The sequence below is a fragment of the Pecten maximus genome, chromosome 12 (assembly GCF_902652985.1).
Source record: "Pecten maximus chromosome 12, xPecMax1.1, whole genome shotgun sequence".
Lineage (NCBI taxonomy): Eukaryota > Metazoa > Mollusca > Bivalvia > Pectinida > Pectinidae > Pecten > Pecten maximus.
Window position 1 is genome coordinate 15,385,984 of NC_047026.1, and position 15,269 is coordinate 15,401,252.

The 15,269-nt window shown below is 35.2% G+C and overlaps 1 protein-coding gene across 1 annotated transcript; it reads left to right on the top strand.

Annotated features, from left to right (window-relative positions):
- The first annotated feature begins 5,379 nt into the window (after positions 1-5,379).
- LOC117339625 lies at positions 5,380-14,354 on the top strand. The gene is made up of 12 exons (XM_033901318.1): positions 5,380-5,463; positions 6,064-6,111; positions 6,583-7,586; positions 8,326-8,589; positions 8,769-8,868; positions 9,737-9,787; positions 10,418-10,609; positions 10,943-11,113; positions 11,505-11,675; positions 12,151-12,347; positions 12,560-12,749; positions 13,362-14,354. Exons 1-12 carry the CDS (start codon positions 5,454-5,456, stop codon positions 13,427-13,429), a joined length of 2,466 nt encoding a protein of 821 aa, XP_033757209.1. The 5' UTR covers positions 5,380-5,453; the 3' UTR covers positions 13,430-14,354.
- The last annotated feature ends 915 nt before the right edge of the window (positions 14,355-15,269 follow it).

A 15,269-nucleotide genomic window follows, 5' to 3' on the forward strand; every position in this document is an offset into this window, starting at 1 on the left:
TCCTGCAAACTGGACATACTTTTGTTCACGTGAATATCAAAAATCCTGTGACGTAAGTGATCCCTTAAGATAACAGACTCATTACATTTCAGGAGATGATATTATCATGGAAACGTAATTAATTATTCAATTTGGGATCCAGGAACAAGAAAAAAATATAAGATTTTTAAGATGCACTTTTCATCATCTTCTGTGCAGTGTCGGTGGTTTTTGGTCTTTGATGATTTAAAGGTTTTTTTGGATTAAAATTGATTGGATTCGAAAAAAAAGCTTTACGTTTTATTTGTCCGTTGGTCAACTTGATAAAGATCGCCACTAGCATAACTTATTCACTATCTAATCTCAACAGGTTCGCTTCTTGTGTTAGATATTAAGTTCGACACGACCAGGAATATATAATCCAATCATCTGGGTGTGTCTTAACAATCAACACACTTGTTTACATTCTTTCATCTTATTCTTGGCCTGTTGGCGGCCCTCCAGTTGCCATAATTCTTGTAGTCATTTGTTTACATTGCAAACCAGGCGCGTTCCTTAAATAACATCAGGTACTAGTTCCTATTTTAGTCCAACTAATTAATTAACTTGAATATTTAGGTGGCATGCTTAGAGGTAAACATGGCAGAATGGCAGACGAAATCTAATGCAAGTTTATGGTCATTGAAACGGTAGGATGTAACCATTAATACCATTTCATCAAAACATCATTACCGACATTCAATTTCCAGACTGTTATAACCAAATTTTATGTGCAGCATTAATTTCATCTAGCATTCGATTTGTTGATATTTATGGTGATTTTATACCATAGAAATACGAATCTTGTTTATCAAAATAATCAATAATTTTCAATTTGATTCTCATTTGTACACACGCCTAGTGAGTGATAAGGTTTCTGAATAGCTTCTTTTCTTTCTCAGGTTGACAGCTTTAATAACGTTAAAAGAATTTCTTGATTTAGTATGCATCAAAATTATGTATTATGTTGCGTTTCGATGACCTGCACGGTATATGTACATTGTCACCTTCATCAGGGCAGGATGTGAATACACAAAGGTGTAAAACGTGTACGAGTTGTCTTCGATACAATTACAATACTACAGCATAGTATTGTAACACAACAGCATAGCCGAAATCGACATCGATCTTCAAGTTTCGAAGACAACTTATACACGTTTTACAATTTTGTGTACACATGCTGCCCTGGTCGTTTGTCTGATGAAGGTGACAGTGTACATACTGTACTAGTCATCGAAACGTCACGTATTAACATTCATTGGTAGTGAAATAAAATCCTCACACTAAAACTTTAAACTAGAATATAACGTTAAAAAAGACTAGGTACCAAGCTACATCGTATAATTACGAATGGTAACCTCAGTGTTTACGTACTTCGCATGCTTTGCAGAGTAAGCAGAGATCAGTATTGCATAAAATCCATCTCAAGTTTTTTTCTAGCACCAAAAGACGATTTTTTAAAAATGATCAGCATCTAGCAATTAATACTGTCAAAAACCACTTCGATACCTCATTCTTGACATATTAAAATGTGTAATTCTCATGACCTACACTAAAACAAATAATTTGGTGCGACTTAACCTGAAAGTAAAAAAAATGTTAACAAGTTAATGCTAGGCATTTGCAAATCATTGACTACTATGCTATGAAATCTCAAGCAATTACTGCAAATTGATAAAATTCATCACCAATTGATAGCTTTATTTGGCGTCGTTACCCTGTGAATCTTCACCTTGGGCAAAAATACCGTTTCCTGAAAATGTGTAACATGCAAGTCGATTAAAACGATAAGATACGCTTGTGTATGTGCAGACCAACGTACAAAATTAACTTCATTGCAATTCCTTTTCCTCTTCAATATTTTGTTTGGTAAATATCTTAAATTGCCTACCTTGCCTTCGTATGCAACATCAGCATTAGATTGTGGTGACTGACAGTACCCTATTATACTGCTATCAGGTCATTTTAACCGATGATGGGTTGGATTATTTGCACTCTGGCTAAAATAGCAAGTAATACAGAAAACAGTAGGATGCTCTATCCATAAATAATATTGACGAATAAGTATTGATTCAGAAATGTAGCAAAGTCGAAAACAAAACGTCAGTCAATACGGCAGTTTAGGTCATAATTTGTGTGAATCTTATCGCTTACTCAGGATTTGACACACAATATATATTAAGACTTTTGAATATAAAAAATAAGACTGAATTAAACAGCGGTTTCGTCATTGTAGGACCCGTAATTGATGCTGAAGGTCCAACGAGTTAATACCTAAAACGCAACGGAGGGCGAACAAAATAGGCCGAAAGAAATGCAATGGAGTTTATAATATTAAATACTGGATTCCGAAAAGGATGTCAAGTATATATGCATTTTCTGAACCGTGTCATTATCTAATTAAAGATTGACTTCAATATATACTTTATGTTGTGTTTGGAGGTATAAAAAGCTGGGTGGGGGTGGTGTTGGTGTTGGTGGGTTTCCTCTAAATAAACCGCAAAGCGGTTTTTGATTAGAGTACACTCCGGTTTTTTGTGCAATAATTTCATAACATAAAAATATATCTAAAGTAATCTTTATAATTCAATCTATATCCTGCAAAAATCACTTTATTGATGAACTCTTTTCTCTTACAAATTATTACGCTGCTCCATCCGTCAATCAAAAGCGACATTATAACGACGACGTAATTTTTGACGTTATGAGCTGATAACATAAACGTAAAAGCCAATGAAAATGCTTGTCACAAACAAGTTTAAATTATATGAATGTAATCATGACAAGCAGCTTAAGGCAAATCTCGACGACTAAGGATCATTAGCAATGCCTACCAAGTGCAGACATACAATCTTAACTGTATAATGACTACAGAAAGATTATGATATTATTTCGCGACTAAACATTTTGAATTCATTTAGACGTCAACAAAGTTTTGTAGACTTGAAGTTACAGAACATAAAACAGTAGGTAGTTTGGTTATTTGTGCTGGTTGATAAAAGTAAGCGATCTCAATACCTTACGTTTACAATGCCTGCTGTTGACTATCTTTATAAGTTTCTATTGAATCCGTTGATTTAGACATACCAATGCAAAGTAAATGTTACTGCCTTTTTTAAAATAAATTAAATTAGTGAACTTCATATATCGTAATTACGACTAATTTATCTTGTAATCACGACTTATTTATCTTGTAATTACGACATAGCATGTTATGTAAGCAATGAACAGTAGTTTCAAAGTTGTTATAGTCGATATAGCAGCAAGATGTATGGTGGGCAAATGGCACGAACCCGTTAGGGTTCCATGCTACATTTGCCCACTATACATCTTGCTGCCATATCGATTATAACAACATTGGAACCACTGTTCAATACTTATATTTACATAGTCTTACCATTTTCGTCAACTTTGAAAAAAAATAAACAAACACAAAAAAATCCCGCGTTTTTTAATGTCACATGACCCACCGGGTGTTATAGCCTGAGGCACTGGGTGTTATAGGCGTATGGTGGCAACTGCCTCTTAGCATTGTGTCAATGGGGAAATGCGGAGCAAATGTAAATATATGGTTATATGGACCCCCTTCTACTCGTCCGTTATACACATGATAAATCACATCACTCTTTGTCCGCTCTTATGCGTCTTGACTGCTGATAAGTCCTGGTGTGGTTTCACGAGACCCAATTAACATAAAAAACAATAGGCATGTTTGACTACCAAAGTTGAAAATTTTCATTTGATCGATGCAAATACCATTTTGTAATTAAACTGCTTAATTCCCATAGAAATGTCATTATGTAAATTGGTTTTAACCCCTGATCTATGATCCTAAAGGTACGTTTTACACATCCTCCTTTTCAAGTTTTAGGTTGATGTGGCTCGCAGAATGTTTTCTATCGGTTAGTGTTACCGGTATAAGATGCTTTGACAACCCTGTTCGTATGTCATTTAGCCACTTTTATCGAATATATCCCTCTGACGTTACTTGAGCACTACATATTGCGTCATTCACATAAGTTATTTGTTTGATATATATCGTATAGTTTTACAAATTTTATACTTTTCTGTTTCTACCCATATATGTTAAGAGGACGACGAATCTAACAAATCAAATCAATACGCGAATAAAAGTCGAGGAATCTTGTTGCTGTTATAATTTTTTCTTCGCTCATCAAAATTTATTTTGCTGGACTTATGAATTCCTCAAAAAACACGTCAGCCGGCTAACATAATTAGACTGTCGGACGCAGATCTTTCCAATCAATATTATTTGTGTTAGTTCAGTATGGCTTCGACCTAGAACATTTCGCACTGAAACGCATGAAAGATAAATAAAATTCATAAATTCAAATGTACCGTTATTTTCTGTTGCAGTCACAAGTTACTCTTTGCAGTGTCTATACTGAAAAACATCCCTTCACTTGTCCCGATTTCGCAATATTTCCATTTATGTTTCAAATGAGATATTCTCCGCCATCTGGATATCACATTTAAAACTTCTCTGTACTTACAATGGACATAGATTTATTTCGATGACACTGTCGATAAATAAAAAGGCACCACAGTTCCAAAACACCAGGACTTGTCTTTCATTGTTTAAGGTGATTGTTCTTTGTTATTTTATGCCTTATTGAACTAACTCTCTTTGTAGTGATATATCCCCTGAAGCTTGTTGCAATTAACGTTTTTTGATGAGGTCGATATGCGGTTTTATTCACATGAAAAAAATATCGACTGATGATGAAATAATAAAGTTGTTACTGTAATTGTGTTTGGATAGGTACGTAACCTCCCGATCACAAATGACACTAGTCACAGCAAAACCTCATCATCATACGTTTTCAGTGAATATTGTAAATTAAATTTGTGTTGCAGAAAATGAAGAATTCAATCGATTTTCCATACCACACTATATGTAATCAACAATGACCTACATATCTCAGACCATTAATTTTACATTTATTTCACAAGAGGTGTTGCTTACTGATGTCGACATCACTGGTGTCACCACAGAGATTATGCGACACTATCGTAAGCTGTCTTAGCCCTTTTCATATTACAAAAGAATTATTGTTGTAGCTACATTCCTAACGGGTTTAGAGTAGCAGCAATGATAATAGATAAATATGTAAGTATGACAATTGTGGTAGACTAACTAATTCTTTTATGTACTTATGTATATAAATTAAATACCTAGACAGTAAGTGTTCTTTTAAACAATTTAGTTTACTAAGCAGAACAATAAAAAACTAAATAAATTCAACAATCAACATTGGACCACTGTCAAGTAAATGACGACTGACATAGCTGTTTAATTATAAATTAACCTGCTTGCTCATATGAATATAGGTGCTCTTATAAACATTTGGACTGGAGTCTATCGGTTAGACAAGTAAGGAGCATTCGTAGACGGTAGACCTATCGGCAGCATCATGGCTAAAGGTATACTCTCGAATATTTAATATAATTGTTTGTAAAAGGACGTACTGATATACATGTAGTTGAATTACATAGAATATAAAAGGAAAGTATTGCTTAACTTAAAGATTAATGTTTAGAGTGCTCATAATAAGCAACTTCTCAAGAAAGTTTTAGACAATTTTGTCAAATTTTGTATTATGTTGCATTTGAATGATATATAATATTACAACATAGTACTGAATTACCGTCCGTACAATAGATAACGCAATTTATATATGTTTTAAAACATTTGGTGTTATTTGTTGGCGATAAATTTTCAAACTATTTGATGAGATTCACTTGACATTTCTAAGTGATTCCACATTTATAAACATAGAATCTTGTGTAATTTGCAATATCTATCACAAATTATTATAAAATATGATAGCGAGACACACACTGCATTATCATCCAATACTTAATAACAAAATAGATTTATCAGATAAAGTCACCTGCCTTTGATGATTGAGAAATGGTTTTAGGAATTACATCAAGAACACGAACACATGGCCTTATCCTTTTTGTTTTTGATCTGTTCCCTGATGATAAGATGGATTTTATTTGATGTTGATCCTATTTCAGTTGTCCTGCGTTCGGTTCTTGCCGCGTGTTTGCTTGTCTCAGCATTGTGTAAGTAGTTCTGCTTTGTGTATTGATTATCAAGATTGTATTGGTTTTGACTGATATCTTTATCTATGAATTTTCTATTATAATTAATATCAACTTTCTTAATGAAATGATAGGAAATGTAATGGCGCTCTTTATATTTTGAAATACGCTGCAAGCATTCTAAATTATCAAAACTTTACCAATTCAACAAAGACCTCCAAAAGTCAAAAATATTCAAAGTTAACATTCGTAATTGAATATTATGCACTTGATCTCTTCAAATAACATTTTATGTTGCTACTTATGCTTAAATCAATTTTATTCATCACTTTTCCGCGCCTCCAGTCGACTAAATAATGTAGGATTTTGTGGAACATTTATCAAATACATTTAACAACCGTATGGAGGGAAATCGCGACAAATACATTTTACAGGTTTTATTGCAATTTGATAAAAAATATTTGATGAACAAAAAGCTTTCAAAATTTGCAGGTGCACCTGACAATGCTGGTAGCGAGTTTATCATAGGCTATATGGAAAACATCGCAGCTAATTTTGACGTCGAACTCTTCGTGACGACCATGAAAACAACAACCGTCAACGTTCAAATCTCAGCACCACGTTATTCTACAGCAGGAATCAGCGAGAGTTTCACCGTCACTTCGGGGTATGTAAAAGAGTTGGCATTCTCGCCCCTAATTCGTATGTCGGGAACGAACTTGGATTCCAAGGGAATATGGATAACCGCGGACGACGAAGTCGTGATCTACGGTATCAACAAGGAAACATATTCATGTGATGCATTTCTAGGTCTTCCCACCGATGTTATTGGTAAGGAGTATTTTGCCGTTACATACTATCCTCCATCACAACAATGCGAGATATTGGTTGCTGCCGTGAATGATTCTACAACGGTTACAGTAACACTGGGAACAGCTCTATCTACAGATTATGTGTACTATGACAGTACATATTACTACTCCGGAGACTCATTTTCGCTATCAATGGACAGATTCGATACATTTCAATTTAAAAGCTCTGGGGATCTTACCGGCACCAAAGTCGAGGCTGACAAAAACATTGCCGTTTTCAGCGGAAACAAGAAAACAAAGATTGGAACTGGCGGAAGTTCGGATCATTTAGTTGAACAACTGACACGTGTGGATTCCTGGGGTAAGAATTTCATCACAGTTCCTATTCCCTTGCGAACGGTTGGAGACTACTTCCGTTTCATAGCCAGTGAGGACTCCACGGTAGTTACGATCACGGGTGGGTTCAGTGATACTTTTACTCTTGCTACCGCTGGTGACATGATCCAAAAGGAGATTCCGTCTGCAGCTTACTGTAAAGTTACAACCGACAAACCAATTTTGTTGGTACAGTTTTGCTTGAGCCAGCAGTCAAGTAGCGAAAAGTCTGACCCTATGATGATGATCATTCCGCCTATCGAGCAGTTTGCAGCAGACTACACCTTTGCGACGCCTAGATACTCCCAAGTAAGTACACTGCAACACCTGTACGAATTATACAAAATATATAAATCGTTTAAAACAAAAATCCTTAATCCAATAAGGCATTTAACAAATGGAACTATTAATTTGTTATATTCTTACGCTAATGTAGAAACGTAGAGAGTCATATTACATTGCTCTGTCTCACTTTTTTGACAAAGAAGAGATCCGCAATATTCAGCATTTCTTTGTTGGAATTGCTTGTCAATCTATGATAAACATACAGAACATAGACACCTGCAAATATTTTCTTATTGGTAGCAGGGGATACACACTTGGGTGCTACGTATTTGTCCTAATCTTAAAACCAGATGATATCCGTATTCCCCAATGTCTGAATTTGATATACATACACATGTAATTAGGTACGTCCTAAACAAAATTTAAAATGCATTCGCCGAAAAAAACCCCAAAATAAAACAAAAAAGCTGTTTAATTATTTATATTCCATTTAATGACTGCATTTCAGGGGACAAATACTATTTATTTACTATAGATAAAATGTGAGACCAATCTTTAATGATGTTCGAAATTCAGTAAAACATACTATCGTCATAATGAAGCTATCATCAAAATAATTGTCTCTAATAAGATCCTTCATGCTATTGCCAAGTCACTTGAAACAAAGTTTCAAAAAAGCATCTTTGTAACTTATTGCTACTCTATAGCAAAACAATGTACAATATTACTGTTTGATACAAACGTTCTGTTGACTCTGTTTTAGGGATCGTATAATAACTACTTCATGTTTGTGGTAAAAGACTCGGAAAAGGATGGACTCCGACTGGATGGTGCTGCGTTTCCTTCCACCACCTATAACAGCATTAGCGGTACCGACTATGTCGCCGGATATGTTTCTCTTAGCCACGGCTCCCATACAGTTCGGCACACCTCGACAATCTCCATCTTCGGAGGTTACTTATACGGCCAAGCCAATTACGAAACATACGGTTTTACAACAGGCATGCGCATGGCTCCAATCAACACCGTAAGTATCAGTATATATTTCAATAGAAGCACAAATGTTGAAAAAAGCCGATAGAACAACCTTTCGTTAACTACGTATACCTAAAAATCACCCATCGGCGCTGATTTGGCGTAAAACTGTTTTATAGGCTTCCTACGATCAAATTTATTCACCCTATATATTGTGTACCATTCCGGCAGGTTTGTGTCCCCAGTACCACAGTGGTTGGTGATGGCTTGGACAACGATTGTGACGGTCTGATAGATGAAGAATTGTGTACGACGGCCAATAATGGAGCAGGTTCGTAACGAGACTGTCACGTGCAGATTGCGCGCGGTGATTGTACATGTCATTATGTTAAAACAACGTCATTTGTTTGGAATGCTTGTACAGACTAGCCAGTTGTCTAAAATATTAATTATACTTGATAGGTACAAAAAGTGGATAAACATATAATTAACTAATAAATAAAATAGAAGTTACACTTTATAGATGACGATATGATTAAGTGTTTATGGGTTGGAACAGTTGAAAGCCACTGCATTCCATTGGCGTATTGAAACTTCTTCTATCAGTTTTACAACATAGGGTAAATGTGCTGTGTTACTTCATTTCTAATCTAATTAAAATTAGATTTTTTAATTTCTTCTCCTCTACGATACACTGTAATATACTGTATTGCAGTGTATAGTTGAGTATCGCAGATTAAAGGAAATTGCCAGTCAAATTTTATAGATTGATTTAATTTCATAGCATTTCACAAAGATTGTATTGATAAAAATTAATGGCTATTTGACAATAGGTTAATGCCTATATATGCCCTCTCCTTAACTTATGTTTATCAGCTGTATCCTTAAACAACATACTTTACTCCGTTGTGATCTAGTCGGCTCAGCTGTAAATGAGTGCGTGGTAGCGTAGTGCAAGAAATGTGTGTAAGCCGTAAGCGCCAAAATGGCAGCTCCGGCTGTATACGCCCAATGGAGTTGAGGAAAACATAGGCTAGTTGCTAAAGGCCCGATGAACACGGATAATTTGTGAACCGCTTTGAGACGATGTTGATGTGATATAGCGGTAAATTTAACACCAAAATATTATTATCATTATTATTATCAGTATGATGACGTCATTTTGTAATGCAATAATGATATCGATCTTTCTATATTAGATGATGATGGAGATGGCTTGTTTGATGAGGATTGCGCCAAACCTGCCCCAGGTAAGTGAACGCCACTTTTTAATATGATGAAATTAATTGGTAGTTTCATTGGTTACATTTTACAGTATAAACATATATGCTTAAAACAAATACAAATACATAAGATATACCACAAAAGCTATATTACGTTTATATTTCCGACTTCATGAAACCAATGTATTCCGTCACTTAAATATTGTTTATATTTCAGTAAGAGAGATATGCTACATACACACGGGTTTCTTTGAAAAAAAAATATATTTCACAAAATATCGATATTTTTCTGTAAGAATAATGATTAATTTGTTTTCATAAATTAATTAATTATGTTGTGTAATTGGAATGTTGGTTGTCGACTTTTCAATACCGCAAAACATTGAGTATATCAAAAAACACACTTCATAAGGCACAAACAATAAAGGGAAATAATATTATTCTTGCATATTATAACAAATAAAAATCACTTTGGCAGCCAATTGAATGGACACATCGTCAGAAATCTTTATGTCACCTTTACTATAAAAGGACATCGTTCGTCCTAGGTTTTCGGTTCATCACTTCGTATATTTTCGTGAGTTCACGGATTAACCCGGAGAGTGCCGATGATGTCCGATTTCGGACCGTAGATACTAATTCTATTTTTTTTTGTAGTTGACGGTAACTGGGCTGGCTGGGGGTCCTTTGGTGATTGCTCATTGACCTGCATGGACTTCGGAAGCTCACAGACGGGAATCATGCAACGGACTAGGAATTGTTCAGATCCAGCTCCAGCGTATGACGGTGCCCAGTGTGTAGGAGATGGCACAGAGACTCAGTCCTGCACTACAACTACCTACTGTCCAAGTGCGTACTTTGATAGCATAGTTCTCGTAATGTGGGTTTAATGCATTATACAAGTATAAGAAAATAAGATTTTACAAAGGATGGCCTTTTTTCTTCACTGCCAAGGAATTTGATCACAAACTGTACTAATTGCAATACATTTGTGTATACTACATGTGTTTTGATATAAATGCATTTACTTCGAACATAATAAGTTACAGTGATATTTTGGTCGTCAATAAAACTGAATTTACAAAGTAAACTTAAAACGTATGAACAGAACAAAGAAAACAGACAGAAAATTCTTATTTTGAGATCAAACAAACGTGTTGTAAGTATTTTCTTCTTGTTTAGTACATGGCGAATATGGACAATGGGCGTCTTGGGGAGACTGTTCTGTGACATGTGCAACAGGTATCAAAAATCGCACACGTGCATGTGACTCACCCGCCCCTCAATACGGCGGCGACAGTTGTGTAGGAGATGATTCTGAAGCGACGTCTTGTACACTTAACCCATGCCCAAGTAAGTGAAATGTTAAATTTCCACATGAAAAAGTATGCTGATTTTAAAAACGTTTCGGTTTCATTAAAGTCTTATTCAAACATTATTCATTTAGGCAATTAATTTGCAGCCTCAGGTTTCAGGTGATACTTTTTGTTGCTGTTGTATAAACAGTTTTACTTCAAACGTCATGGTACTTTTAAACAAGAAATTTTGGATATGCATGTATAAGGATGCAAATTGGTTTATGTATCAATGGTGTATGTACATACAAAAGCTAAATATGGGTATGTCGTCATGCAGTTAAAAATTGAAATAAACACTTTTAATTACAATGCAAATATGTGAATGAATCATATTTCAACACGTAAAGCGTTACCATTGTATAATACCGTCATGGTTTCCAATTAAGTTGATGGAGGATTCACCGACTGGTCACCGTGGGGCACCTGCACTGTCACGTGCGGAGGCGGCACACAGGACCGAACCCGTAGCTGTACCAACCCAGCTCCTGCCCACGGGGGTGCTAGCTGTAACGGGACAGATTTCGAAAGCCAGGACTGTAACACGGCCGTTTGTATCAGTATGTATTGTGTTTATAGAAGATCAAGTTGAAGACTAAATGATGATATCCATATGCATGCCAAGCCAAAATTTTCACTCAAAATCGGTAAAATATTGGCAAAATGTGGATTTATATGGCGATTCTGGAAAACAAATACTTAGGGATCAGGCCCAGGTATTCCGGTCGGCATCCCATGCGTCACCCCATGTAAATCTTAGTGAAATCTAGGTTATGTTCAGATGATGACAGCATAATCAGCAGGCATATTTTTGCTTAGTTAGGCCTCGGCATGGTCTATGCTTTGTAAATGTTTTTGAATGATTTGTTAAAAAAAAAAAAATCATTGTTATAATTTGTTTTTTATTTATCTATATTTTGTTTGTTTGTTTTTATTTTATCTTTAAGCGTGACATATCAGTAACACTATATAAGTATCAAATTTCGCATTCATTTGATGTATTAGTTAGGATAATGTTACTTTTCTAAATTCAAGTCGATGGAGCATGGGGAGCTTGGGGATCATACGGAGTGTGTACGGCTCAGTGTGGAGGGGGACAGCAGTCACGCTCACGAAGCTGCGACAATCCACTTCCGGCCAATGGCGGCCTCCAATGTGTTGGAGACTCCAGCGAGTTTCAGACGTGCAACTCTGGTGCCTGTCCAAGCGCCTCCCCCGGCACCTATGTGCAGGTCAGGATATAACTATGTATATGTCAATCACGTCAAAACAGTTGTTTCTCCAGCTTCACATAAATAAATATATGAATAAATAAATAAAATAAATAGATAATTAAATAAAAAACGATAGAAGATAGTCATTGGATATGTTTCGATGTAATATATATAACAGAGGAATTCACATCTAAACGTTTGTAACGTAACAATCCGTTGATTGTTTTCAGAATTGTCCATCTGGATGGTTTTCTTGTGCAAATCCATCGTCAATCAGTTGCGTAGAAGATTCCTTCAAGTGTGACTGTTCCTCGGACTGTGACGACGGAAGTGACGAAACAACAACGTATGCCGGATGTTCAGCTGCCGTTCTGCAGGCGTGTGCAGCATCTGGTACCGGGGGATCCGGAGCTGCAGAAGGTAAGCCAGCTATTCAAGAACAATAGTGATATAGATATAAAGTTGACAGCCGAAAGGCGAAGGTTTAAACGTTCCAGAAAAAATAAGGGTCACATGATGACGTTTGTCCAAATTGACAACAATAGAAAAATAAACTTGCATAACGAGACAAAGACCCGTAAACGGAATAATTTGACAATATTTGTACTTTAATATAATCAAGTAATATTCATAAAAGATACATTTACGTTTGCAATGAGGGCATCGTATTAAAAAGTATATAGCTTCATTCATGTAGTAGGGCGGGCTATAGAAGAATTTACGTGATTTTATATAACAATTTGATTAGGTTACAATCAATCAATTAAAACAAGTTGATCATAATTAGTTAAAATTGATTGAAACAAGTTATATGTATTATGCTTATATAGCATTGTTTGAAGTTCAAATGTATTTAATATATGTTTATATGGAATTTGAATTGACTTTTTTTATATGGACAGATTTAACTTAATACCGAACCCAATTGGCACTATTTTTCTGCAGTCTAAATAGTACTATTGCACTTAATTAGTCGCTGGTAAATGGAATTTAAGATTTTGACATAATTATTCAATGTTTATTGATTTTCAGCCATTACAAAGGTATCTGCTGTCCTGCTGCTCCTCTGTGTCTTTGTGGCTGGCCAGGTTGCCTTCTAAAGAGCAAAATGAAAGAAGAATGGGCACAACATGCATGTAGGCTTGGTTTTAAAACGTGTTTATTGAACGAACTTTCTCTTACACATGTGCCCGCATTGTCCTCTATATTATTATTAATTTTATCATTTGAATATGTACAGTTTCTTTCGATATCAACAATTAAAAAATCAGACGTACACCCTTCCACGTTTAGGAGTCATCGGACCCTGTCCCTTTTAAGAAACCATTAATTGTTCTACTGATCAAATTTTGTCTATTGAATTAGCATCGTTGGCGAAATTCATCAACCGCAACGATTGAATATACGGAAATGTAGGGTTTTTAGGATTTTAAAGTAAACATTTAAAATGTATATGTCTTTTGTTTGCAAGAGATACAGAATAGTGCTCCAATTTTGTTGGATTAATCTTTTTCTGTTTATTCTGAAGCTACGCAAAGAATACTGACTTCCCATCGTATCATAACAGTGTTGAGTGAAACGGTTGGCCGGTATATCTTGATGTTTATCTGGGTGAACATGCATAGATAAAAAACAATAACTAAAATTAAATACCAGAATTTAACTGTAATAATGACGAGGTGTCCATTCAGACATGCGATGAAGTACTAACTTATCATTTAAGAAAATTTCTATGACGTAGTTCACAAAATATTATTTTGAGTATTAGCACTATATTTATGTTTAATCTCTATTGTACTCATCACGCAGTACTCCTTTCATCACTAGGCCTGATAACCACATTTTGAATTTCAAGACAATGTTCTTTACCTTTATTTATTCCAACGATGTTTTCATGTACAATCTTAATCTCAGTCGTGCTGTGAAATATATTTAACAATGACAAAGTGCTTTACATTTATTTACCAACCATGTTGATTATTCTTTTTATCATTTATTACATTAAAATATTGTTTTCTAACCTGGTTTGGGCTTTGGTTTGATTGAGACTGTGTTGCTTGACAACATTTATATCAAAATAGAAAATAATATGCTTCAATAAGAATTTACTTACTCATACAACCCTGTGAAAACTAATTGTTAAAATGGCCGCCCTTAATGACAAGTACCCGGATCATCACAAGGACGATTACACAACACACATACAAGATACACACATGTAATGAAGCTTGACAAGATTTACTTCCCGTGTTACACTATAACCTATCGAGTACTAAAACATTTTGTCTGATGACCGTCGGTGACAGAGTTTATTCACCGAAATGTCACGATCATATCATATTCTGGTTGTGATAAACCCAATCACAGTCCTAACTTATATCATATCTGGTCATTGCCATGTTAGTGACAATACATTTTGCGATTCAATACATGTCGCCATACATTCAACCCTTAAAAGTGCTACACCTCCGACAAATAGTATTTTTATGAAAACACGAATAGACTCATATGTATTTTTCTTCAATAATAAAATTTATACATTTTTCACTATTACCACCATCGGAAATTGTCATCTCCTTATTTATCTTTAGAATTAAAATAAAAATAAAAATTACTAATATTGCGTCCCGAAGAAATTCCATTTCGATCCGCCTCCATATTGAATGAGAAACTGATTGCGCATGCGCGGAAATATAAACACAAACGAGTAATTGCGATCGCACTAAGAAGCAAGGAAGGCAACAAGTGTTAACATCTCCAGAAAAGAAGGAATTAAGCGTAGATGAGATTATGAAACGAATAAAGGGAAGGGTTTTCAATAGGAGATTGCATAGACAGGTAACATAATATAACACGTACTTAGTGTAACGTTCGATCAGTTGTTATACTTACTGAAAACTGTAAGCATATGATGCGATTGAATCAATGGTTAAGATTTCT